We start from the raw sequence: 26,916 nt of genomic DNA on the forward strand, positions 1-26,916 counted from the left end.
TCAACAATCTTCTAAAAAATATGAAATTTGGAAGATTTCTATTACATACAGGATAATTCATCTTTACAATCACAATGGATGAAACAAGGTGCAAAGAAATCCTGCCGCTGAGACTAAAAAAACCTACACGGGTCAGGCGGAACATGGCAATGAAGAAAGCGACCAAAGACACGTATCATATACAGCTAATCATTATATAAACACAGCAAAAAACCCCACGGACACCTATGGGAAGAAAAAAATAAATATCCCTCCAAAAACATTTACTGGAAGAATCAGACGGTAAGGCTGCTTTCACACATCCGGCTTGAGCTCTGCGGCTCAATCCGGCTGTGCAAGCTATGCAACGGATGCGGTGAACACACCGCATCCTTTGCATAAGTTTTTCCTTTGCGGCCAGTCCGGTTTTTGCCGCTTGCGGCATGCTACTGAGCATGCGCAGTGGCAAAAACCGCATCCGGCCGCCGCCGGATGTTATTGCCGCATCGCGCCGCATCCGGCCGCCATAGGCATGCATTGAAAAATGCGCCGCATCGGCCGAATGCGGCGCGATGCGGTTTTTTTTTGCCGCACGAAAAAACGTGCCAGGCAACGTTCCATCCGGCCGCCGCATCGGCTAAATCTGCCGCATGCGGCAAAAAACGGACGGAACGCAAGGCCATGCAGCACAATGCGGCACTAATTAAAGTCTATGCAGGAAAATCGCAACCGGCAGCAAAAAAAAAACCGGTTGCGATTTTCCTGCAAAGTGCCGGAGTGTGCCGCATTGCAGAAACCGGAGGTGTGAAAGCAGCCTAAATCTACAAGAGTGTGACGTCTCCGCTCTCCAAGGTGCTGAAACGACAAGTATTGGAGAAGATTCCTCCACAGAGTAAAGTCCGGCAATTCCGCTGAGATGGGTGCAATCTTATGGGCGCTCCCAAAAGATCCTTTTCAGGAAAATGAGGGGCGATCTTTTTGTTCTTCCTGAAGATGACCTGTTGCCAGGATCGCCCGGCACCAGCCGCCTCCGAGAACACACCCGCGATCAGCAGAGTGCCCCGATGTACGGTGCAATTGGAAGAGATGGACTTTGGTCAAAAAAATATTCGATCCGACAGCTACTCTATACGGGGCCTTGAAGAGGACACAATGCTGATTTTTTTTTTCATTTAAACAGTTCTTCCTCCTGTTGCCGCTGCTTCGCCGATTCTGGAACAGTTTGGGGTTTTTTTTTGCCTTTGTGTTCCAAAATGAAGGTCCCCAGTAATAAAGGTGACAGCGTTCCCGTCCATCAACTGAATGAAGACCACAGAACTTGGTTGGTTACTGACAGAGGAGAAAAAGCAAAAGGCCCCCAAAAAAGGTTGGCGATACACACCCAGTTGACTCAAGGAAAAATTTGCATCTTCTTTCCTGGGGGCCATAACCGGTGGGGCGCAGAAGAAAAAGAAAAATAGCTGTAGAATCATTGAAGCAGCAACAATTGGAGGAGGTACTCAAATAAAATGTCCTCTTTAAGACTATGGTAGTCAACCTAACCGTGTCCATCAATTCCATTCAACGGCTGCGGACAGCACTCAATGTCCGGAGTCTCTTAATTGTAGCGGCAAAATGGGAGCAGATCAGTGATCACTGCAGACAGGTTATGCAAAGTCACAGACTGAGGATCTATAGAGTGATCACTGAAAGTCACCAGTCCCCCACCACTGCCCGAAAAACATGAGGATCATGTGAACTATATACATATGAACTAGTGATGAGCGGGCACTACCATGCTCAGGTGCTCAGTACTGGTAACTAGTGATGAGCGGGCACTACCATGCTCGGGTGCTCAGTACTGGTAACTAGTGATGAGCGGGCACTACCATGCTCGGGTGCTCTGTACTGGTAACTAGTGATGAGCGGGCACTACCATGCTCGGGTGCTCAGTACTGGTAACTAGTGATGAGCGGGCACTACCATGCTCCGGTGCTCTGTACTGGTAACTAGTGATGAGCGGGCACTACCATGCTCCGGTGCTCTGTTCTGGTAACTAGTGATGAGCGGGCACTACCATGCTCAGGTGCTCAGTACTGGTAACTAGTGATGAGCGGGCACCACCATGCTCAGGTGCTCAGTACTGGTAACTAGTGATGAGTGGGCACTACCATGCTCGGGTGCTCTGTCCTGGTAACTAGTGATGAGCAGGCACTACCATGCTCAGGTGCTCAGTCCTGGTAACTAGTGATGAACGGGCACTACCATGCTCGGGTGCTCAGTACTGGTAACTAGTGATGAGCGGGCACTACCATGCTCAGGTGCTCAGTACTGGTAACTAGTGATGAGCGGGCACTACCATGCTCAGGTGCTCAGTACTGGTAACTAGTGATGAGCGGGCACCACCATGCTCGGGTGCTCAGTACTGGTAACTAGTGATGAGCGGGCACTACTATGCTCGGGTGCTCAGTACTGGTAACTAGTGATGAGCGGGCACTACCATGCTCGGGTGCTCAGTACTGGTAACTAGTGATGAGCGGGCACTACCATGCTCGGGTGCGCAGTACTGGTAACTAGTGATGAGCGGGCACTACCATGCTCGGGTGCTCTGTACTAGTCTCGTAATGAGCAGTTAACACTTGGATGGGCGTGACTCAAGTACCAAGTATAATGAAAGTTAGTGAAGAATTCAAGCATTTTTCCCGGAAAATTTCCCCATTGACTTCCATTATACTCTGTACACGGGTTGAGCCCATCCGAGCATCTAACCTGATTGTTACCAGTACTGAGCACCCAAGTATGGTAGTGCCCGCTCATCACTAGTTACCAGTACTGAGCACTCGAGCATGGTAGTGCCCGCTCATCATTAGTTACCAGTACTGAGCACCTGAGCATAGTAGTGCCCGCTCATCATTAGTTACCAGTACAGAGCACCCGAGCATGGTAGTGCCCGCTCATCACTAGTTACCAGTACAGAGCACCTGAGCATGGTAGTGCCTGCTCATCATTAGTTACCAGTACTGAACACCCGAGCATGGTAGTGCCTGCTCATCATTAGTTACCAGTACTGAACACCCGAGCATGGTAGTGCCCGCTCATCACTAGTTACCAGTACTGAGCACCCGAGCATGGTAGTGCCCGCTCCTCACTAGTTACCAGTACTGAGCACCCGAGCATGGTAGTGTCCGCTCATCACTAGTTACCAGTACTGAGCACCCGAGCATGGTAGTGCCCGCTCATCACTAGTTACCAGTACTGAGCACCCGAGCATGGTAGTGCTCGGTCATCACTAGTTACCAGTACTGAGCACCCGAGCATGGTAGTGCCCGCTCATCACTAGTTACCAGTACTGAGCACCTGAGCATGGTAGTGCCCGCTCATCACTAGTTACCAGTACTGAGCACCCGAGCATGGTAGTGCCCGCTCATCACTAGTTACCAGTACTGAGCACCCGAGCATGGTAGTGCCCGCTCATCACTAGTTACCAGTACTGAGCACCCAAGTATGGTAGTGCCCGCTCATCACTAGTTACGAGTACTGAGGACCCGAGCATGGTAGTGCCTGCTCATCACTAGTTACCAGTACAGAGCACCCGAGCATGGTAGTGCCCGCTCATCACTAGTTACCAGTACTGAGCACCTGAGCATGGTAGTGCCCGCTCATCACTAGTTACCAGTACTGAGCACCCGAGCATAGTAGTGCCCGCTCATCACTAGTTACCAGTACTGAGCACCCGAGCATGGTAGTGCCCGCTCATCACTAGTTACCAGTACTGAGCACCCGAGCATGGTAGTGCCCGCTCATCACTAGTTACCAGTACTGAGCACCCGAGCATGGTAGTGCCCGCTCATCACTAGTTACCAGTACTGAGCACCCAAGTATGGTAGTGCCCGCTCATCACTAGTTACGAGTACTGAGGACCTGAGCATGGTAGTGCCTGCTCATCACTAGTTACCAGTACAGAGCACCCGAGCATGGTAGTGCCCGCTCATCACTAGTTACCAGTACTGAGCACCTGAGCATGGTAGTGCCCGCTCATCACTAGTTACCAGTACAGAGCACCCGAGCATGGTAGTGCCCACTCATCACTAGTTACCAGTACTGAGCACCCGAGCATGGTAGTGCCCACTCATCACTAGTTACCAGTACTGAGCACCTGAGCATGGTAGTGCCTGCTCATCATTAGTTACCAGTACTGAACACCCGAGCATGGTAGTGCCCGCTCATCACTAGTTACCAGTACTGAGCACCCGAGCATGGTAGTGCCCGCTCATCACTAGTTACCAGTACTGAGCACTCGAGCATGGTAGTGCCCGCTCATCACTAGTTACCAGTACTGAGCACTCGAGCATGGTAGTGCCCGCTCATCATTAGTTACCAGTACTGAGCACCTGAGCATGGTAGTGCCTGCTCATCATTAGTTACCAGTACTGAACACCCGAGCATGGTAGTGCCCGCTCATCACTAGTTACCAGTACTGAGCACCCGAGCATGGTAGTGCCCGCTCATCACTAGTTACAAGTACTGAGCACCCGAGCATGGTAGTGCCCGCTCATCACTAGTTACCAGTACTGAGCACCCGAGCATGGTAGTGCCCGCTCATCACTAGTTACCAGTACTGAGCACCCGAGCATGGTAGTGCCCGCTCATCACTAGTTACCAGTACTGAGCACCCGAGCATGGTAGTGCCCGCTCATCACTAGTTACCAGTACAGAGCACCCGAGCATGGTAGTGCTCGCTCATCACTAGTTACCAGTACTGAGCACCCGAGCATGGTAGTGCCCGCTCATCACTAGTTACCAGTACAGAGCACCTGAGCATGGTAGTGCCCGCTCATCACTAGTTACAAGTACCGAGCACACGAGCATGGTAGTGCCCGCTCATCACTAGATACGAGTACTGACCACCTGAGCATGGTAATGCCCGTTCATCACTAATATGAACATTTCCAGTAAATCCTTAAACCTTCTCATATTTCCTGATTAAACTTTGTATATTTTTAATCATAAATTGATTAGATAGTTGTAAGCCTTTCTAGAGGTTAATGATTTCCTTACTGGCAGATATTTCCTTCAGCTCAAGATGTAGAACAAGAGACACAATTCATTGCTTTGTAATGAAATCAAATGCAATCTGAGATGAACAATCTGGATAATAGAAGTTTACTGGAATTTTTTTTTTATTCCTCGATTACACAACAGGATAATTGTAAGGATACAAGTCTCTACAATAAATATCCAGTGAAGAACACGACTCAAAAAACCTGCAGAAGTCACCTAATGCTCGCCATTGTTTAGCCAATAAAGCCACTAAATCTGATTAATGAGGAAAACCAATCCTCCAAAATCATCCTGATCCGGGAGACCGGATGACTCCTCCGTCCTCTGCCGATAAATGTCAGATGAGAGGACACAGACAATACAGGGCACGGCGGTCGTCTTCTACCAAAAATCATTTTAGTTATAATTTTTTGGCCATTTTTAGAGTTCTTTCTTGATATTTCAGCGGAAATTAAAAAAAACAGACATTTAGTAGAGGAGTGCTTTAGGTCACGTTCCAACAATGAGCTTTTGGGGAGTTTTTGATGTTACAGATTTTCTGCATTTATTATTAGGTAAATTTGGTTACTTGGGATTTTTACCATTGCTTTTTATCACTGTGGTTTTGTCTCTTTTTGGTGCACGATTGAAAGTAGGTCCTATCCTGAAATGTTGTGTCATTTAAAAGCCGTCCATGGACCACAGCGAGAAGTCCGACTGGTCTGGTGCAGCCCCAGCCGACTTCTCCCAACACAGCTCTCATGTACGTAGATAGGGAGAGACCTGTCAATCAGCTGGAGCGGGGCGGGTCACATGGGTAGGACTTTTATAATTCACGTTATTTTTGTTTGTGAAAAAAAAAACATGTAAAAGGTTTTTAATAATCCAAAAGCATCAAAAGGGTGAAATTATATCTACCAATGTATTTAGCTCTGAATGGCGGAACGGGAATATGATAGAAAGAACTCGCTCAGGCGATGTCCCTCCTTCGATGAGGTTGTTAGAGATTTCGCCGTCTTCCTTTAACATTAAACATCCTTCAAAATACGTCCAAGGTTAATGAGAATTATTTCTCTAGGACTCTAAATACATCTTGCATTTACTCCAAGTAATAGACATGTTCTGCCCTATTAGCAGTAGCACACTTACACATGTCAGCATTAAGGTACAGTCTATACATACATAATTAACTTGGTGCACAGGAAGCATAAAAGAGGAGTAAATGCACCTTGGCTCCATCTGTGGACTTCCAGCATCATGTATACAAGGGGACTTAATCTGAAACAGCGCAACAATCCAAAGCAAAATGCTTCATGGTCAACAACTAATACAACTAATAGGGGTTGTAATATGTGGTCTGGTCATGGTGTAGCGGTATTTCTTCCTTTGTGTGTGGTATTTTGCGGTCCCTATGTAGTGGTAATATGTGGTCTGTCATGGTGTGGCAGTGTTTCTCCCTTGTATGTGATATTTTTCGGTCAATATATGGTGGTAATATATGGTCTGGTCATGGTTTGGTGGTATTTCTTTCTTGTATGTTATATCATTTAGTCACTATGTGGTCTTGTCACAGTGCGATGGTATTTCTCCCTTGTATGTGATATTCAGTCACTGTGGTGCTAATATGTGGTCAGGTCATGGTGTGGTGGTATTTCTCCCTTGTATGTGAGATCTTGTAGTCACTATGTGGTGGTAATATATGGTCTGATCATGGTGTGGTGGTATTCCTCCCTTGTATGTGATATTATTGGTCTTGGAATAGTAGACTGTGTTATGTATGGAGGTTATTTACTTTCTCGGATATTAACTAGGAGATTATTTCCATATATACACATACTGATTGGTGCTCACAATCTAAATTCCCTATGGGGACAGTAATGTTCACATCTAAAAAGTGCTGTGAAATTGATAGTACTATATGTGAGTAAAAAAAATAAATAAGACTGGCCATAGGCAAGAGCGTTGCTATGGCAAGTATGGAGGTCTTCAGCAGACCCCCTGCTGTCATAGCAATGCATTGTCAACCCACGATCACGTCATGGGTGCACCGATAGGCGCTTGTAATGGCGCAACCCCATGTCAGCGTGTGTTAAGTCCTACTGTCAGAGTTTGAGACCCGGTATTGTTAGCGGCAGGTCTTGACTGTACTACACAGCCATTACGTACTGAATACGGGGCGAGCTCACCCCATACACCCGTTCATATACCCGCTTCCGACTTGCACTGTACATATATACAGTATGAGCCCCACATAGCCTCCTATATACAGTATGAGCCCCCACATAGCCCCCTATATACAGTATCATCTCCCACATAGCCCCCTATATACAATATGAGCTCCCACATAGCCACCTATATACAGTATGAGCCCCACATAGCCTCCTATATACAGTATCAACTCCCACATAGCCCCTATATACAGTGTGACCCCCCACATAGCCCCCTATATACAATATGAGCTCCCACATAGCCACCTATATACAGTATGAGCCCCACATAGTCTCCTATATACAGTATAATCCCTCATATAGCCGCCTATATACAGTATGATCCCCACATAGCCTCCTATATACAGTATAATCCCTCATATAGCCGCCTATATACCGTATGAGCCATCACATAGCCTCCTATATACAGTATAATCCCTCATATAGCCGCCTATATACAGTATGAGCCCCCACATAGCCTCCTATATACAGTATGAGCCCCCACAGTCTCCTATATACAGTATGAGCCATCACATAGCCTCCTATATACAGTATGAGCCCCCACATAGCCGCCTATATACAGTATGAGCACCCACATAGCCTCCTATATACAGTACGAGCACCCACATAGCCTCCTATATACAGTATGAGCCCCCACATAGCCTCCTATATACCAGCACAAGCATGAAAAAGAAGAGAAAAACAACACATACTCTATAGTCCCGAGCAGCGTCCTGTTACTGGTTCAAATGCAGCGCGGCAGTTAAAATAACCACTGGACTCACAGAGGCCGGTGGCGGATGTCAGCGCACGGCAATATCACTGCCATGTGCCGCATGCTGAGGTCAGCCTCCAGCCTATAGGCCGGCAGACATATTTCAATACTATTCAATATTATGGTCCAGTTTCAGAGGGCCACTTCTATGCTCTGCTGAGGAGCCCATTAGAGCGTCCTCTAGTGTCCCACTGGGCCAATCCCAACACTGCCATGAGGGGACCGTGGTGTCATACTTTAGATAGAGGGCACTTGGCATCATTAACTGTAAAACAAACCTACACCGATATCTGAAGACCAAATACAAGAAGCCATATGTGCAATATGATCAACAAAGAAACTAAAATTGTATTATATATATATATCTATATATATAATTGCCTTATTCTGTCTGTCTGTCATGCTCCAAAATTGTGTCCTTACGGTGACACAAAGCTGATTGGCCGCTGGGCTCGCCATGGCCCCGCCCCCCCCACGGATTGGCCTCTCGCCCCGGCTCTCTGCAGGCCCCGCCCCCCTCACGCAATGCACGCTCGCTCTGGCCCAACTGACACGGAGCTCCGACTCCCAGGTGAGTACACACACACACACACATCAGATCACACTCACTCTCACACACACCTCACACATCACATCCACACACTCACAACATCCTGGGATATCGCTTGCTTCTACACCGGCTCCGTCACGATCCCAGCAGCGCCAGACATAACCTTGCGATGCTGGGATCTTGACGGAGGCCATGAACGCTGGTAACCATTATACACATCGGGTAACTAAGGTCCCTTGGTTACCCGATGTGTATCATAGTTACCAGTGTACACCGGCTCACACTCACTCTCACACACACCTCACACACACATCACATCGCATCCACACACTCACAGCATCCGGCGATATCGCTTGCTTCTCGGCCTCGATACTGTGCTGTTGTGACCTTCCAGGACCTGCCGGAGGATCACATGGCCAGAAGCATGTGGTATCTCCGGATGTTGTGAGTGTGAGCGTGGATGTGCGATATCGTCAGTGTGTGTGTGCGTGAGTGTATGCGATCGGGTGTGTGTGAGAGTATGTGATCGGGTGTGTGTGAGAGTATGTGATCGGGTGTGTGTGAGAGTATGCGATCGGGTGTGTGTGAGAGTATGCGATCGGATCTGTGAGTGTCGGCAGAGGAGCACGGCGTGCTGGAGGAGGCTGGGAGGAGAGAGGCTGATCTTGGGGAAGGCTGGGAGGGGGAGGCTGATGCTGGGGGAGACTGGGAGGGGAAGGCTGATGCTGAGGGAGGCTGGGAGGAGGGAGGCTGGGAGGAGGGAGGCTGGGAGGAGGGAGGCTGGGAGGAGGGAGGCTGATCCTGGGGAAGGCTGGGAGGGGGAGGCTGATGCTGGGGGAGGCTGGAAGGAGAGAGGCTGATGCTGGGGGAGGCTGGAAGGAGAGAGGCTGATGCTGGGGGAGGCTGGAAGGAGAGAGGCTGATGCTGGGGGAGGCTGGAAGGAGAGAGGCTGATGCTGGGGGAGGCTGGAAGGAGAGAGGCTGATGCTGGGGGAGGCTGATGCTGGGGGAGGCTGGGAGGAGAGAGGCTGATGCTGGGGGAGGCTGATGCTGGGGGAGGCTGGGAGGAGAGAGGCTGATGCTGGGGGAGGCTGGGAGGAGAGAGGCTGATGCTGGGGGAGGCTGGGAGGAGAGAGGCTGATGCTGGGGGAGGCTGGGAGGAGAGAGGCTGATGCTGGGGGAGGCTGGGAGGAGAGAGGCTGATGCTGGGGGAGGCTGATGCTGGGAGGAGAGAGGCTGATGCTGGGGGAGGCTGGAAGGAGGGAGGCTGGGAGGAGAGAGGCTGATGCTGGGGGAGGCTGATGCTGGGGGAGGCTGGGAGGAGAGAGGCTGATGCTGGGGGAGGCTGATGCTGGGGGAGGCTGAGAGGAGAGAGGCTGATGCTGGGGGAGGCTGATGCTGGGGGAGGCTGGGAGGAGAGAGGCTGATGCTGGGGGAGGCTGATGCTGGGGGAGGCTGGGAGGAGAGAGGCTGATGCTGGGGGAGGCTGATGCTGGGGGAGGCTGGGAGGAGGGAGGCTGGGAGGAGAGAGGCTGATGCTGGGGGAAGCTGATGCTGGGGGAGGCTGGAAGTGGGAGGCTGATGCTGGGGGAGGCTGGGAGGGGGAGGCTGGGAGGAGGGAGGCTGATGCTGGGGGAGGCTGGGAGGGGGAGGCTGGGAGGAGGGAGGCTGGGAGGAGGGAGGCTGATGCTGGGGAAGGCTGATGCTGAGGGAGGGTGGGAGGGGAAGGCTGATGCTGAGGGAGGCACACTCAGACTCAGACTCACACTCACACTTTCACACTTTCACACTCACATCAGATCGCATCCACGTCCTGCAGCGGCGGAACACACACACCTCACACACACACACACACATAAGAACATACACACCTCACACACACATCAGATCGCATCCACATACTCACAACATCCTGGGATATCGCTTGCTTCTCGGCGGCGATACTGTGCAGTGATCTTCCAGGACCTGCCGGAGGATCACATGGCCGGAAGCATGTGGTATCTCCGGATGTTGTGAGTGTGTCAGCGCGTATGTGCAATATCGTCAGTGTGTGTGTATGTGATCGGATGTGTGTGAGTGTGTGTGAGTGTATGCGATCGGATGTGTGTGAGTGTATGCGATTGGATCTGTGAGTGTCGGCAGAGGAGCACGGCGTGCAGCAAAGCTGCTGGGACCGCCCACCGGTGGGCACTGGGAGAAGTGGGGTGTGTGTGTGTGAGTGTATGCGATCAGATGTGTGCGTGTTTACTGTCTGATGTGTGACTGTGGAGCACGATGGGGGGTGCACAGCATGGGGGATGGAGCACGATGGGGGGTGCACAGCATGGGGGATGGAGCACGATGGGGGGTGCACAGCATGGGGGATGGAGCACGATGGGGGGTGCGCAGCATGGGGAATGGAACACGATGGGGGGTGCGCAGCATGGGGAATGGAGCACGATGGGGGGTGCGCAGCATGGGGGATGGAGCACGATGGGGGGTGCGCAGCATGGGGGATGGAGCACGATGGGGGGTGCGCAGCATGGGGGATGGAGCACGTTTGGGAGTGCGCAGCATGGGGGATGGAGCACGATGGGGAGTGCGCAGCATGGGGGATGGAGCACGATGGGGAGTGCGCAGCATGGGGGATGGAGCACGATGGGGAGTGCGCAGCATGGGGGATGGAGCACGATGGGGTGTGCGCACCATGGGGGATGGAGCACGATGGGGTGTGCGCACCATGGGGGATGGAGCACGATGGGGTGTGCGCACCATGGGGGATGGAGCACGATGGGGGGTGCGCAGCATGGGGGATGGAGCACGATGGGGGGTGCGCAGCATGGGGGATGGAGCACGATGGGGGGTGCGCAGCATGGGGGATGGAGCACGATGGGGAGTGCGCAGCATGGGGGATGGAGCACGATGGGGAGTGCGCAGCATGGGGGATGGAGCACGATGGGGAATGCGCAGCATGGGGGATGGAGCATGATGGGGAATGCGCAGCATGGGGGATGGAGCATGATGGGGAATGCGCAGCATGGAGGATGGAGCACAATGGGGAGTGGGGATGGAGCACGATGGGGGGTGCGCAGCATGGGGGATGGAGCACGATGGGGGGTGCGCAGCATGGGGGATGGAGCACGATGGGGGATGGAGCACGATGGGGGGTGGACCACGATGGGGGGTGCACACCTCCCCCCAAAACACACACACACACACTGCCACACACGCACTGCACAACACACCACACACACACTGGGAACCACAAACACCGCCGTACACAGACACCCACACACAACGCCGCAGACACCCAACACCCAAACACCGCGGCACACACAAATATACGCACATACCGCACAACACACACATTGCACAAAACATACCTTCCCCCAAAACACACAGACACCCACACAAACCGCGCAAGACACACAACGATACAGACACACAGCGCTCCACAAATAACGACACACAAACAACACCGCTCTCACCCCCCGCTACACCCAGACAACACCCAGAACATGTACAGCCCCTACACAAACACTTGGTAACTACACACAACAACATCTATCCATCTATATAAAACAAAAAATCATACATTAACTACACAATACGTAAATTCTAGAATACCCGATGCGTAGAATCCGGCCACCTTCTAGTATATATATATATATATATATATATATATATATATATATATTATTTATATTTATATATATATATATATATATATATATATATATATATATATATATATATATATATATATATATATATATATATATATATATATATATATATATATATATATATATATATATATATATATATATATATATATATAATATATAATATATTATATATTTATATATATATATATATATATATATATATATATATATATATATATATATATATATATATATATATATATATTGAAATATGGGTGGTTTTATTGTTCATCAATTCTTTTATTTATGTCCCCGTTATTCTATGTTCATTATTCATTTATTCATGTTTCAATCCAAAATATCCATTACCTGTTTTCTTCAGCTTTGCACAATTTTCATAGGGATATGTTACATATTAGAGGCTGCTGACATTGCTGCGGACCGGAGGTACAGCCGTCATTTTTTTGTTGTTCAATGTATATAGAATATATCATCAGGACAATACTTTTTTTTAATCCGATTTTTGTGTTTGCCAAGAATACATTATCAATAAATAAATAGAAAAAAGCACCCTTTTTCCCCTTATCACAATCTATATTAAAAAAAAATAAACAATATTAGAAATCTTCCAATTTTCATACTGGAGCTACTCCTGCAGAACAAAGTCTAGAGGAGTTTTTAGAAGCCTCATTATCATCAGAGGCAGGATGACAATGACTGGTAACACCTAGCTGATAACACAGGATATAACAGTCACACTAGGCCATGTCACACTGGTCCTTCTCCTCCTTCACAATCACCTTTGCACCCGCACATTAGATGCACCTTTGCTCAGGGTCTGAGTCAGTCTGGTGCTGCTAATGTACATGTGCGTTTCTTAAATGAAGAGGAAGTTCAGTATAAAAGCATGCAGGGTTTGCAAAATTGTTTTTCATGCAGAACATGCACCAAAAAAACCCCCCCAAAATATTAAAACCTGATTTACACTATTTTTGGAAGGCTGCAGCCATTATTTCCATTCCTAGAAACCCCACGAGTACAGGGCAGGTTTAGAATAACACAAAGGAGTGTGACCTGACTTTTCGGCAGGGATGTACTCACATGCTACTGACGTGATGCTCGCGGGCAGTTTGGGCAGAAATGAATGCTGGTCCACCTCGAGGTCATCGGCTTCGTTTAATGTATGTTGTATGTGGGAAGAATGTGCCAATGGCGCTAATGGAGTCTGCGGCACATTCATCTGCTCCAGCCCCTCAGGACTGGCGTTCTCTTCCCGAATCCTCGCTCGCCTCCATTGGATTAACGCCACTCGATCCCGTATTGACTTTCCAACAATTTTCACATCGTTCTCATGGAAAAATCCGGATTCAACCTTAAAAGAAAGAGTTTTAATATCATTTATGTCCCAAGTCTGAATTGATCCTTGCATTGTGCTGACTCAACAGAACGCGAATCGATACAATGTATCAACGCAACATGTATCATAATCCAGCGTTTACTAAATGTGGCTTCTTCTACATCTGTTCCCTCATAAAGTGGATTACAACTAATACGGTCACCGCTGTTGTCACCCACATTGCAGCCCACGAGGACAAATTCTTAGCGGAGGGCGGCAGTTTATGGTCAGTGAATGGATCGTGGCCGTTACTTTATAACATGGCAATTCTTATTCCAGCAAGATTAAGAAAAAAAAAAAAAAAAGAAAACGAAAAAACAGCTCCACACGACTCATTCCCTGCTCATTCTGCACCATCATCGATTTCCTGACGCAGGGGCAACGTGAGCCCCATCACTAAGAGGCCGAGCCTCAGCCCCGCCGACCACTGGTGCTGCGCCCGCACTCTCCCTGAAGAACGTCATCCTGCGCCTGATCACAAGCATGATTGATCCAAGTATCGACGTCTTCTACTTAGAATACAAAGATGCTATTGATCCAATTAGAAAAAGCAATTTTCTTCCCTTGTTGTTAAACTATTTCCTTGGCATCGAATACTTGATCTTGTAAATACTGCGAACTAAGCCTTTTTAAAGGGGTATCCCCAACCTAAAGTGTACCATCTGATTACACAAAAATGAAAAGATCATAGTCTTACTGCCCCTGTGCACATAGCAGAGTTATACGTCCAGAAATTGTCTGGATTCTCCTGCTCTGTAACTTGCCATACGTGATTTTTGAATGTGGAATATCTTTTCATCAGCATTCTGCCAGAACTATAGGAGCTGGAACTACTTTTCCCCTCCACTTCCTAGAATGCACGGAGTCTGCTCATAGCTTGCTGGCTCTAAACTGAAAGCGCTCTCAGTTATGCCTCTAAGGAGCAGACAAAGCCGGATCCCAGCGCCCTGCTCTCCATCCGCTAAAGACAGATTGACTCAAGAATGGTCGGTGGAAGGAAAGTTAGATGGAAGGAGTCATTATAAGGCTGATTCAACATTGTATTTGTGCTTTGTGGGGTTTTTTTGGGGGGGGGGTTGTATCCTTGGCTTTTAATTGGCACTATTTTTAAAGTCTATTTCCTATGTGTGCGCCTGCTTTATTTTTTTTTTTGTTATTTGTCATTGTGGATATGGTTTGGGTTCTTCCAGCTGTTCCAATTTTTTTTTTTGCAAATATACTCCACCCTTTACCCCTCCCCCCATTTGGAATTTAAGTTTCGGGGGGGTTTTGAGCAACTTTTCAACAGACTATAAGACTTTGTTTTTTCAAGTCATAAAAAAAAGGAGACAAAATGAATAAGAATTTTTGATTTTGCAAAAAAAAAATAAAATTCTGAACCACATTTTTAAGAATTTTGTGCAGAAATGTCCATGAGGGGGGATGCAGCTACAGATTCTCGCCCAAGAATTCTGAGAGAGGAAACCATAAGGAGAGCAAATTAACTGGAAAGCCGCCCCCATACTCCGTGCACACATGGAGAGAAAATGTTAACATTATAGACGGCAAGTGAGCGAAGGGGAAGGTCAATGTGACGGGACCCTACTTCCCCCGGAATGTTACGGGGCACCTCCCCGAAATGTTACGGGGCACCTCCCCGGAATGTGATGGGCACCTCCCCGGAATGTGATGGGCACCTCCCCGGAATGTGATGGGCACCTCCCCGGAATACATTATTCTAAAAGGCTACTTCACTATGAAATAGAGGCGGCTCTTGAAATCAGAGCTTTTACCATTTCTTGTGCAACATCTTCGGGAGTTTCCTTCTCCACGTCAAAAGTAAACTCAATGGCCCCATTATCTTTTGGCTTTCCTTTCAACTTCTTGGGGTCTTCCACCCAAAGTCTTAAGGCAATGGTAGACTTCCTTCCGTGGTCTTCTTCTGCAAGTTCTACCCTCACCCCAGTGTCTTCAGCAAAGAAGGCATGGCCCAATAAATCCTTAATTTCATATCTGAAACAAGGAAAACAGTGGTAAAGTAAAGTGGTAGACGTTTGTCACTCCATTGTAACAATTTATCAAAAGTCTATAGATCTGAACAAGCCAAAATAAAGACGAAAGTGACTGCGACCCCCACCATTAGGGTCACTTCTAACATTAAAAGTGATAGTGTAACCTTTTCAATATGTGAGAACTTGAAGACCAGTTGGGGTCCGACTGCTGGGACCTCCATCGATACCAAGAACAGGCTCTGAAATGCCTCAGGTTGTGCACCATCACTATCCATTCTCTATGGGATCGCCGCCGGGAATGGGTGACACTGTCATCTCAGCGGGGGAATGTCAGAGCCCCAGTGTTGTGATCAGGAATAGGTCCCAGCGGTCGGACCCCCAGATCCACTGGTAATATTGGGTTTAACTCTTTATTAAGGGCGGATTTTAACATTTCAACATAAAAGCCATGCACAGAAGGAGGAAATCCACCGGCCTGCAGTGGTTTTGCAGGTCCCGTTCTTGCCCCCTCAGAGCAGTGCAGACCAGTAATGTGGTACGTTTTTTGGAAACATCCTTGTTGCCAGTGAATATTCCCATGCGGCAGATATCATGTAAATTGCTGGGACTGATAATTAGTTTTATGCATCTGACGGCGTCGTTTCTCCAATGAGTTGGACAGTTGTGAAAATTTTTGCAAAAAATGTGCCGTGTGTGAATTTATCTGACACTTGTCTCCTGCTTTGGTTTCACTCCATAGGAAAGTGGATAACTTCCGATGACCAAATCTATTAACAGGATCGGTCAGTACTACGAGACCACCGGATCGGAGCCCTCCGAACCTCCTCCTACCTGCATCTCCGGCTCCCCTCGTTACCGGTCCTGGTGCGACATCATCCTTGCAGCGTGACGCATTCTGTCATTGTGCCACTCCGGTGGATGCCAGCAGGTAGGAGGCCGCTCACAGGGTCCCGTCCGGCAGCTGGATCACATTCCTGCAATATCCGCTCATCTCTAGTAATGACCGCAAGACCCGAGTCACACATCACTTTTTTCTTATAGGTGAATACGGTGCAGGATTTTTTTCAGTGTGCTGGATCCATGTTTGTTCAGAGTCTCCGTTTTTTCATACAAGAAGCACAATCGCCTCTACAGACCACACACAGGTGACAGCCACATTTTTTTTTTCACGTGGCCATTAACTTGCATTGGTGACGGATTCGTAACATGGATCAGAGCAGGACAGGTCTATTCTCTTAGCAGATAATTGGTCTGCAAGAACCGGGGAAGAAAAACCCCAAAAAACAAAAACAGACATATGAAACTGGCCTCAAATTGTCAGAGATGTGACCACCGGACACCCAACGATCACAAGAGCAGGGAGCAGTGTGTCCGGGGTGTGACTGGCGCCATGGTGGAGCGAGCACGATCTATGCGGATAGAGCGCAGATTTTGGAATTGCTAGCAGTCGCACATTCCATTAGTGGAGCGGTACCACATGCCGGACCACCGCGCCCCTCACACAAGAGATTAGGCCCTTATTATGGGAAACATAAGCAGCAGCCGTAGTGGAAAGCCAGAAACGTGAGAAATGCAGGTCGGTACACGATGGCACGTCAGCAATGACATTACCATGAACTCTGCTTGTTCAGATTTCAACATTATTTGTACAAACCTAATCCGAGCACAAAATTTGATGAATCTCCATGGTAACATCCATCCATTATGTGGTCATGAAAAGGTGAAAAACAACACAAAAGGCTCAGAGGACGCAGAACCCCGGCAGAATGTGGCGTCAGATAACCGCATATGTGGAGCAATGTGATGCAGCGCAGGCGGCTGCACCCGGGGCTCGTTCACACGCTGCGCTATTTTCCCGTGGTAAAAAGTAGCGCTTCACAAAACAGCAAAGTGAATGCGGTTTCTTAAGGCTCACGCATGCGCTGCTTATTTTTTCCATGAAAATTTTAGCTATCTAAGCCGGTCAATTCTTTCAGCGTTTTTGCAATGTTTTTTTCTGATAACGCAGAAAAATGAGCAAATAACGCAAGATTCAACAATAGCAGCAAACAGGTGACAAGCAAAATTGTCTGCAACCGTCCATAGGCTGTAATGGGATAGAAGGACGCAAAGCTGGTACAAAATATTCTAGAGGTTTGGACCGTCCGGTCGGGGTGCAGCTCGTCGCGGTGGGACGGCTTAGACACTTTCTTTGTTCCTAGGCCCCTATGTTATTTATATGCACCATTACCATTTCCTCACTTATTGCAGGGTAGATGATCATGCCATTTCTATATTCGGTTTTGTCTGTTTAATGGCCACAGTGTGAACGCGCTCATATACACCGCGTGTAAACCAACTTGTGCTCCAGCTCATTTTTTTGGTTTTGTTAAATATGTACGAGGATACTTCTCCATATCAAAGAGTAAAGACTACGTCGCTCCAACTGAAAATTGTAAATATATACACACACACACACACACACACACACACACACACACACACTGTATATCACAAAAGTGAGTACACCCCTCACAATTTAGTAGGTATTTTATTATATCTTTTCTGGGACAGCGCTGCAGATCTCACCCTGTGATACAATGTACAGCGCAGCTTGTAGAACAGGGTAAATAACTCATCACAGCATTAATGTCTAAACCACTGGCAAAAAAAAAAAAAAAGTGAGCACACCATTAAGTAAAAAAGTAACAAAATTGTGGGGGCGGAGCCGGACATGGCCGAGTGAGGAAGCAGCTTCTCTGAGCTCCTCTCTGCAGAACCCCATAGCACTGGCCCAAGACTCCAAAATGGGCAAATTGACGGCTTCAAGACGTCGGTGGAGAGGCGGGGGTTGACGGTGGAGTCGCGGGGACCCGGGGGAGCCGCGGTGACTAACGACAGCATTGATGGTCACGGGCTGGGTGATGTGCGGAGGAGCGGCCGACAACATGAATCACAGACCCCATTCCAAGATGGCCGCCGTACGCCTCCAGACCAGGCCCTGTAGCGTCAGCAAGATGACCCCTCAGCGGCAGCATCACCGCCCGCTGCTCCTTCATCGCAGCCCACGATGGGAATAGAACTTCCCGGTGGCCGGCAGAGCATCGACTTACCTCCGGTTGCCTCCAGGTGCCTAATGCCTCTTCAGCCTGCAGCACACACGCAGACAGGCTCTGGAGCGGCGCCCGGGAAACATCCGCTGCAGCAGCGCTCCCAGAGTGAGGGGGCCCCGCGGTCATCAGTCTCCCGCGTTGTCACCAGCACCACCGATGGGGATAAGAAACAAAACCCGGACACCCCTGCCCCACCGCATACCAATACCTCCAGCCCGCAGGCGATAACTGGACTGGGAGAGGGGGGAAGGGGCATAGTTATGGCTGGCGACGGCAGCCCCCCATCATCTGCAAAAGGCACAATTATTTATCTGACGGCCCCCCCTGTAACACCACCATATACGGGCACTAATGTGGAGAAGAGGGGATCTTACAGCATCCAAGAGCCCCAAGATCAGACTGGGGGGAACCTCCAGGGGCCCCCTCCTAATACACCCCCTGCGAGGTGGTCCACGGGCTCCTCAAGGGAAAATAGCCTGACGGGCCCGGGAGGTAGCCTGGTGGCAACCACTAAAGGTCAGTGGAACGATGGGCCCAGGTTATCTGGGTCCCCCCCCACAACAGATTACCACAGTAGCACACTTGGGAGGAAATACAAGCATCTCTAGAAGTTCACAAATACTATATGACCCAGCTCTGCAGGACTCTATCCGCTCTTTTTCCACAACATCTTTCTCCACTAATGTGATAAATGAAGAGCGTCCAGCATCCTTAGCAGACCTACGGTCCCTTTTCCAAGCAATGCCCACTAAAAACGATATAGCTGCTTTGGCCAACCAGGTAGTGGCAGAATGTAAGCAAGAATTTGCTCAGCTACGGATGGACCTTTCCTCGCTCACCCAAAGAGTGGATGTCCTTACAGACCAACAATCAACATCTCAGGCTGACATCCAATCTGTCCAAGCCACACTGCAGGTTCAATCCAAGCAGCTATTCTCTCTCCAACAGCACATGGACGACTTAGAGAATAGAAATCGAAGAAATAACCTGCGTATCAGGGGCCTGCCGGAGTCAATTGCCCCTCCTGACATACCTTCAGTCCTTATTTCAAGCTTTAATAATCTGCTAAAAAGACCACCCGGGGCCCCCCTGGAACTTGACAGAGCTCATAGGGCATTGCGCCCCCCGTACCCAGGGGACCCCCGCCCGAGAGACATTGTATGCAGGGTGCACTATTTTGCAGCAAAGGAAGCTATCCTTCAAGCAGCTCGAAAGAAACAGTCCCTAACGTACAATGGATCTACAATACGCATCATGCCGGATCTTTCGAGACACACCTTAGCTCAGAGGGCGGTTCTCAAACCCTTGCTGGATGTCATCAGAGAAAGGGGTCTCCCGTTTCGTCGGGGTTTCCCCTTTTCTCTGTCGGTACAGAAAAATTCAAGATGGTGGGTAATGCGGTCACCAGAAGACCTCCCATCCTTTACCTCAAACCTGGGTCTGCCCCCAATCTCCATCTCTCAATGGCCCACCACCTTGCTCCAACCGTGGGTCCCAAGGGAACGCCCAGCCCCTCCCCACGCAAATCCATCTCCCGATCATGCAAGGGGACTCCCCCCGAGAGAGACTCGGGGCCGGAGATTGGGCCGTCCGAGATAAATGTCAAGATATTGGGGACTATCCAATGTATCATAAACTTTAACCAGCTAAGTCCATAGACTTTACTTTCCAACCTGCCGATTGCCCAAGGCCCTTATTACTCAAACTTTTGGTTATATACACCAGTGTTTATGGTAATCTCTAATGTTAACAGTATACTACGGAGCTATCAACGGTTATGTCTGATCTTTTTCTCCCCCAAGTAGATCGGGACCCTCTGTCTTGCCCGGGTGAGGCGGACAAGCTCCCCCGGAACGTTTGTTCTCAGCTAGTGTGTTGTGCGGGGGCTATACCCCTGCTGTTTTCTCTGCTTCAACCCCTATTCTTTCTACTCTCCATCTGCCTTCCACAGTTCACACTTCCTTCTCTCTCCCCAAATGGTGGCCGAGATGGGCTAGTCCATCCTTATATCTCATGTACCTATAACACTTCAATCTTTTACAGATGGCCAACCTGACAATTGCCTCCTTCAATGCCAAGGGTCTTAACGTGCCGGAGAAGAGAGCACAGGTCCTCTACCATTTCCACAAGCATAAGGTGAAAATAGTATGTTTTCAAGAAACGCATTTCAAACAGGGACACGCCCCTATCTTAAAGAACAAATACTACCAAACCTGGTTATTTTCAGATAACCCGGAATCCCGCTCAAAGGGAGTGGCGATTGCAATTCACAAGTCTCTCCCACATCAAATTATAAACTGCACGTCAGACGGTACGGGACGGTATATTATCCTTTCACTGATAGCTGGAGACCAAACATTCACAATCATAAATGCTTACGCCCCAAACCAGAGACAAGATGACTTTCTGGCTAGCCTTGCCGACACTGCGACGCCCCTAATTAGAGGTACAGCAATTCTCTGTATTGACCTTAATGCTACTCTGGACCCTACATTAGATAACTCCAAGGGGAAGTCCAGCATTTCATACACCACCATCAAACGTATCAAAAAAGTTCTGTTAAGCATCCAGCTGCTTGACACTTGGAGAATAACACATCCGTCAGAGAGAGACTATAGTTTCTACTCGCACTCACAAGACTCCTACAGTCGTATAGACTACATCTTCATACAGCACAATGCCCTCCCTTGGGTCCGACAGGCTGGAATAGGCAGCATATTGTGGTCAGACCACGCCCCAGTATACTGCGAGGTAGAGGTCCCTTCCCTCCCAGCTCCTGCGGGAACATGGTGACTTAATGAATCTTTGCTCATGGATGAGCTCTGTGTTTCTGATGTGCAGACCACGATCACTCAATTTTCAGAGGATCATTTGGCGGACGACACAGCCCCCACGTTTAAGTGGGAGGCACTGAAGTGCGTCTTGAGGGGCACTTTCATCAAACACGGAGCCCGTATTAAAAAAGAAAAAGCCCAGAATCTAGCAGAGGCCCTCCGCAGGGTCTCGGGGTTAGAGCTTGCTCATAAGCGAGCTTTATCAGCCGCTACCTTACAGGCCCTCCTGCAGGCCAGACTGCAGGTCAAGAAATTGTTGGATTTGTCATACCAGCGCCTGTTGCAAGTGGGAAAGGGGAAATTTTATGAATTCGGGGATAACCCGGGCAGACTATTGGCAAATGCACTGAAGGAAGGGAAAGCCCACACTCTAATTCCCTGCATTAAAAATACAAGAGACGAGATGCTCTATGCTACCCCTGATATCTCTTCTGCCTTCCACGCTTACTATTCCAAACTATATAATCTGACCCCTGGGCCTCCTGAGATAGACCACAAGCCCCCTACAATGCCCTCTCCCTTTAAACCTCTTAATAAGTCCACAATTGAGGACCTCGAGAAGCCATTTCTACTTGAGGACATCCTGTCTGTAATCCGTGATACACCCGGTAACAAAAGTCCCGCCCCGGATGGATTCCCAGCCAAATTTTATAAGACGTTTGCAGAACAGTTAGCACCCCTAATGCTTCTTTCTTTTAACGCTATATCAGATGAGACCCCATTCCCTCCCCACACCACGACAGCTCATGTGGCTTTACTCCGAAAGCCTGGTAAAGACCCTACCGCATGTAGCAGCTTCAGACCAATATCGTTGCTCAATGCGGATTTGAAGATTTATGCTAAGCTTCTTGCAAATAGACTCAATCCCCTTTTGCCAGACCTGGTGCACTTGGACCAAGCAGGATTCGTTCCTGGTAGGGAAGCAAGGGACAACACCCTAAAAACCCTAGACCTGGTCCAACATGCCCACACCCAAAAAATCCCCATGATGATGTTATCGTTAGACGCCGAAAAGGCATTCGATAGAATTTCCTGGCATTCAATTTCTCAGACTCTGTCCCATGTTGGTTTTGGTCCAACCTTCTCATCTAAAATCTTGGCCTTATATTGTTCCCCGACCGCGCGTCTTAAAATAATGGCACCCTGTCGAGACTCTTTAATATCCATAACGGGACTCGACAGGGATGCCCCCTATCCCCATTGCTCTATATCTTAGTCATGGAGCATCTGTTGTCGGCCATCCGGCTTAGCCCCGACATACAGGGGATTAAAATTGCCACTCAAGAATATAAATGCGCCACCTTCGCGGACGATCTCCTTATTTACGTGCAAAACCCACTCACTTCCCTTCCATCCTTAATGCGTGAACTCAATCGTTTTAGCAAATGGTCCAATTTTAAAATCAACCTTGACAAATCTGAAGCCCTAAACATATCACTTTCCCAAGCAACAGTAGATGCTATAAAACCAAACTTCCCCTTCAAATGGCCACCACACGGCAGTATCGGCTACCTAGGTATCACTATCCCATCTGACATAACCAGACTTTTCCAGCTTAATTTTCAAAATTTTCTCTCCAAGCTTGAGAGGGACCTGACTGTATGGCATAGAGCTACCCTCTCATGGTTCGGTAGGATCAGTGCCCTCAGGATGACAGCCCTGCCCAGACTGCTCTACTTACTCCAGACGGTCCCGGTATATGTCCCGGCGTCGTATTGGGTAAAGTTACAGCGCTTGTTTAATCAAATTTGTGTGGTCCAAGGGGCGGTCCCGTCTCGGGAGGAATGTCCTAACTAGGACCAAGGGGGCGGGAGGGGTGGGGCTGCCTGACTGTCGTCATTATTATCTGGCTGCTGCCCATGCCAGGGTCCTAGACCTCCTGCATAACTCCGGATCGAAGCTCTGGGTCCGCCTGGCACACGACCTGTGCCCCTTATCTATTCTAACCCTGCCGTGGAACTGGCCACTTCTCACCAAACATAAGATAGGAATGTCCTACACCACTAAACAAACACTACAATCAGTACACTCACTGCCACGGATTAAGCGCCTTCTCCAACCCCGGGGACCCCTTATGCCACTGACGGATAACCCTGACTTTTTACCAGGGGCATCGTCTAATAATTTTTTGGGAAGCTCAAAACAGAACCCCCTGAGACTGGGACAGGTGGCACCAGATGGGGTTCTTCTCCCACTTCCGGACATTGTGGGGCAGAGAGACTTTAAGATGTGGTTCTACTTTGAATATGCCCAACTTAAACACTTCATAACCACGCAGGGGCCAGACCTAGCTCGTCCCTCATCCCCAACCCCTTTTGAACTTATCTGTACAGGGACACCTGACACTAGACATGCAATATCAAGGATTTATGGGATCTTGACAGCAGCAGCAGAGATACCACTTCCTCGCTTCTGTACTGCATGGGAGGCAGAGCTCGGCCAGACATTCTCCAGCGATCAATGGGAACGATGCTTCCACTTGACCCACAAGTCCGCGGTTGCAACGAGAATGCAAGAGACTTGCTACAAAATCCTCTCCAGGTGGTACAGGGTCCCGTCATCCCTTCATATGTGGTGCCCCGAAATCCCTGACACATGCTGGCGGTGCGGAGCACAGGGAGGTACCATGGCCCATATCTGGTGGTACTGTCTGAGCTTGGCGGCCTTCTGGAGCAAGGTGCTAGTGGGCATCCAGGAGGTCACGGGGATCTTAGTCCCTAGTCGCCCCGAGGCAGCCCTATTGTTTATGTTTAAAATACCAGAAAAGGTGTATAAAAAATCTCTTACTGGACATCTCCTCCAGGCCGCCAAGACAGTAATCCCACGACGTTGGAAAGACCCTACCCCCCCCGTCCATAGAGGAATGGGTGACAGAAGTAAATGTAATACACCGCATGGAGATGGTAATGGCTCAATCGCGGGGCCAGCTAGTGGAAACCTCCTCTAAATGGTATCAGTGGGAATCATTTCTCTCTGACCCAAGGTTTCTTGCCCTCGTTGACCCTCAGTAAACAGGACCCTCGGCTTGCCACACCTTCCATAGTCATTTTCTTTCTTTTCAGGTTTACGCCCAACAGACGGGACGCCAGTCTCGGCCAATACACTCCTATCCACACCTTTCCCCCCACGGTTCTCCCCCTCTTGACTCCCCCACTCACTTCTGATCCACTCTCTTCCTTGTTCATCTTTCTTTACCTTCACTTTGGTTTCTTGTTCTCTATTAGAAAGTCATGTTGTTCGATTATTTCCTCAATGACAGATGTAAAGATTACTGAGCCTGAGGCCTTCAGCCGCCGTGATGGCTCCTTGTTTATCAAATTTGTATTCAATGGTCTGCAATGTTGTTGTACTCTTTCCTTTGAAAACTAATAAAACTTTAAATTGGAAAAAAAGTAACAAATTGTGCCCAAAGTGTAAATATTTTGAGTGGCCTCCATTATTTTCCAGCACTGCATTACCTCTCTAGAGCTTCACAGGAGCCGCTGGATCCTCTTCATCCTCCATGGCGACATCCCGGAGCTGGTGGATATTACAGACCTTGCAGCGCAAATTAACCCTTTCTTCTCCTACACATATACCGGATTTTGCATCATCTTTAAAAGAGGCTTCCTTCTGGGACAACAGCCATGCAGATCAATGTGATGCAGTGTGCGGTGTATGGTCTGAGCACTGACAGGCAGACCCCCCACCCCTGTAACTTCTGCAGTGTGGGGTGTATGGTCTGAGCACTGACAGGCGGACCCCCACCCCTGTAACCTCTGCAGTGTGTGGTGTATGGTCTGAGCACTGACAGGCACATCCCCCACCCCTGTAACCTCTGCAGTGTGTGGTGTATGGTCTGAGCACTGACAGGCGGACCCCCCACAGCTGTAATCTCTGCAGTGTGCGGTGTATGGTCTGAGCACTGACAGGCAGACCCCCCACCCCTGTAACTTCTGCAGTGTGGGGTGTATGGTCTGAGCACTGACAGGCGGACCCCCACCACTGTAACCTCTGCAGTGTGTGGTGTATGGTCTAAGCACTGACAGGCGGACCCCCCACCCCTGTAACCTCTGCAGTGTGTGGTGTATGGTCTGAGCACTGACAGGCGGACCCCCCACAGCTGTAATCTCTGCAGTGTGCGGTGTATGGTCTGAGCACTGACAGGCGGACCCCCCACCCCTGTAAGCTCTGCAGTGTGTGGTGTATGGTCTGAGCACTGACAGGCGGACCCCCCACAGCTGTAACTTCTGCAGTGTGTGGTGTATGGTCTGAGCAATGACAGGCGGACCCCCACCCCTGTAACCTCTGCAGTGTGTGGTGTATGGTCTAAGCACTGACAGGCGGACCCCCCACCCCTGTAACCTCTGCAGTGTGTGGTGTATGGTCTGAGCACTGACAGGCGGACCCCCCACAGCTGTAACTTCTGCAGTGTGTGGTGTATGGTCTGAGCAATGACAGGCGGACCCCCCACCCCTGTAACTTCTGCAGTGTGTGGTGTATGGTCTGAGCAATGACAGGCGGACCTTCCACCCCTGTAACCTCTGCAGTGTGCGGTGTATGGTCTGAGCAATGACAGGCGGACCCCCCACCCCTGTAACCTCTGCAGCAATGCTGGCTGCACTCATATGTCTATAAGAACAGACGCTGCGTTCTTGCACTCAGCTTCTGTGGTCGGCCATGGCGAGGCCTGTTCTGAGACCTTGTAACACTAATGAATCACATGACTTGAATGGATAATTGGGCACAATTTTAATATTTTCACTTAGGGGTGTACTTTTGTTGTAGCGGTTCTGACAATGGCTGTGTTCTGTTACTTACACTGTTATACAAGCTGCGCACTGACACTGCACATTCTAATCACAGGGTCAGATCTGCAGTGTCATCAAAGGAAAATATAGAAAATATTTACAAATAAAGGCAAAAATTGGTCAAAAGTAAAAGATGATTTTTTTTTTGTCTAAAATACAAAGAGAATGTGTCACCTTTAGTGTAATGTCTTTTACAGATCATTTCATCTTCAACTTAACTGTTCACAACAACAGTAATGATGACCAGGGGTGCACAAACTGTATATACACGTGGTGATCCATAACTGGTGCGGTTTCAGGGAGGTTTAACAAAAAAAAAAAACAACGAAAAACGAACCCAGTGCTCTTTATATTTGGATACAGACATCGGCTGCACCCTCTGATCAGACATCACGCATCTTTTGGAAAATAAATATTGCATTATTGGACAATCTGATTTCTTATTTTCTACAAAGTGACACATTTCGGCCGGCTATTTGTAATTTCTGCGTGGCCGGCGCTGGATCAGCCATTGTCTATGGGAACCGCTTCACTCCAGCTTCTAATATACAGATCTGCTCCGAGGTTCAGCATTTTCCTTTCTTGAGAGGTTATTTGTTTTATATATAAGAAGCCTCTTCACCCCCGTGCCGCCATT

General features: G+C 48.9%; 1 protein-coding gene across 12 annotated transcripts in view; it reads right to left on the reverse strand.

Annotated features, from left to right (window-relative positions):
* Window positions 1-26,916, reverse strand: part of WNK2 (WNK lysine deficient protein kinase 2) — a 162,247-nt gene that overhangs the window by 63,361 nt on the left and 71,970 nt on the right. For all 12 annotated transcript variants that reach the window (XM_075321285.1, XM_075321293.1, XM_075321284.1 and 9 more), the window contains exons 7-8: window positions 15,345-15,564; window positions 13,278-13,548 (exon numbers count right to left, since the gene is read on the reverse strand). In XM_075321285.1, coding sequence (XP_075177400.1) covers window positions 13,278-13,548; window positions 15,345-15,564 — 491 coding nt within the window. The remainder of the gene's footprint in view (window positions 1-13,277; window positions 13,549-15,344; window positions 15,565-26,916) is intronic.

The sequence above is a fragment of the Anomaloglossus baeobatrachus genome, chromosome 8, assembly GCF_048569485.1.
Source record: "Anomaloglossus baeobatrachus isolate aAnoBae1 chromosome 8, aAnoBae1.hap1, whole genome shotgun sequence".
NCBI classification, from domain to species: Eukaryota; Metazoa; Chordata; class Amphibia; order Anura; family Aromobatidae; genus Anomaloglossus; species Anomaloglossus baeobatrachus.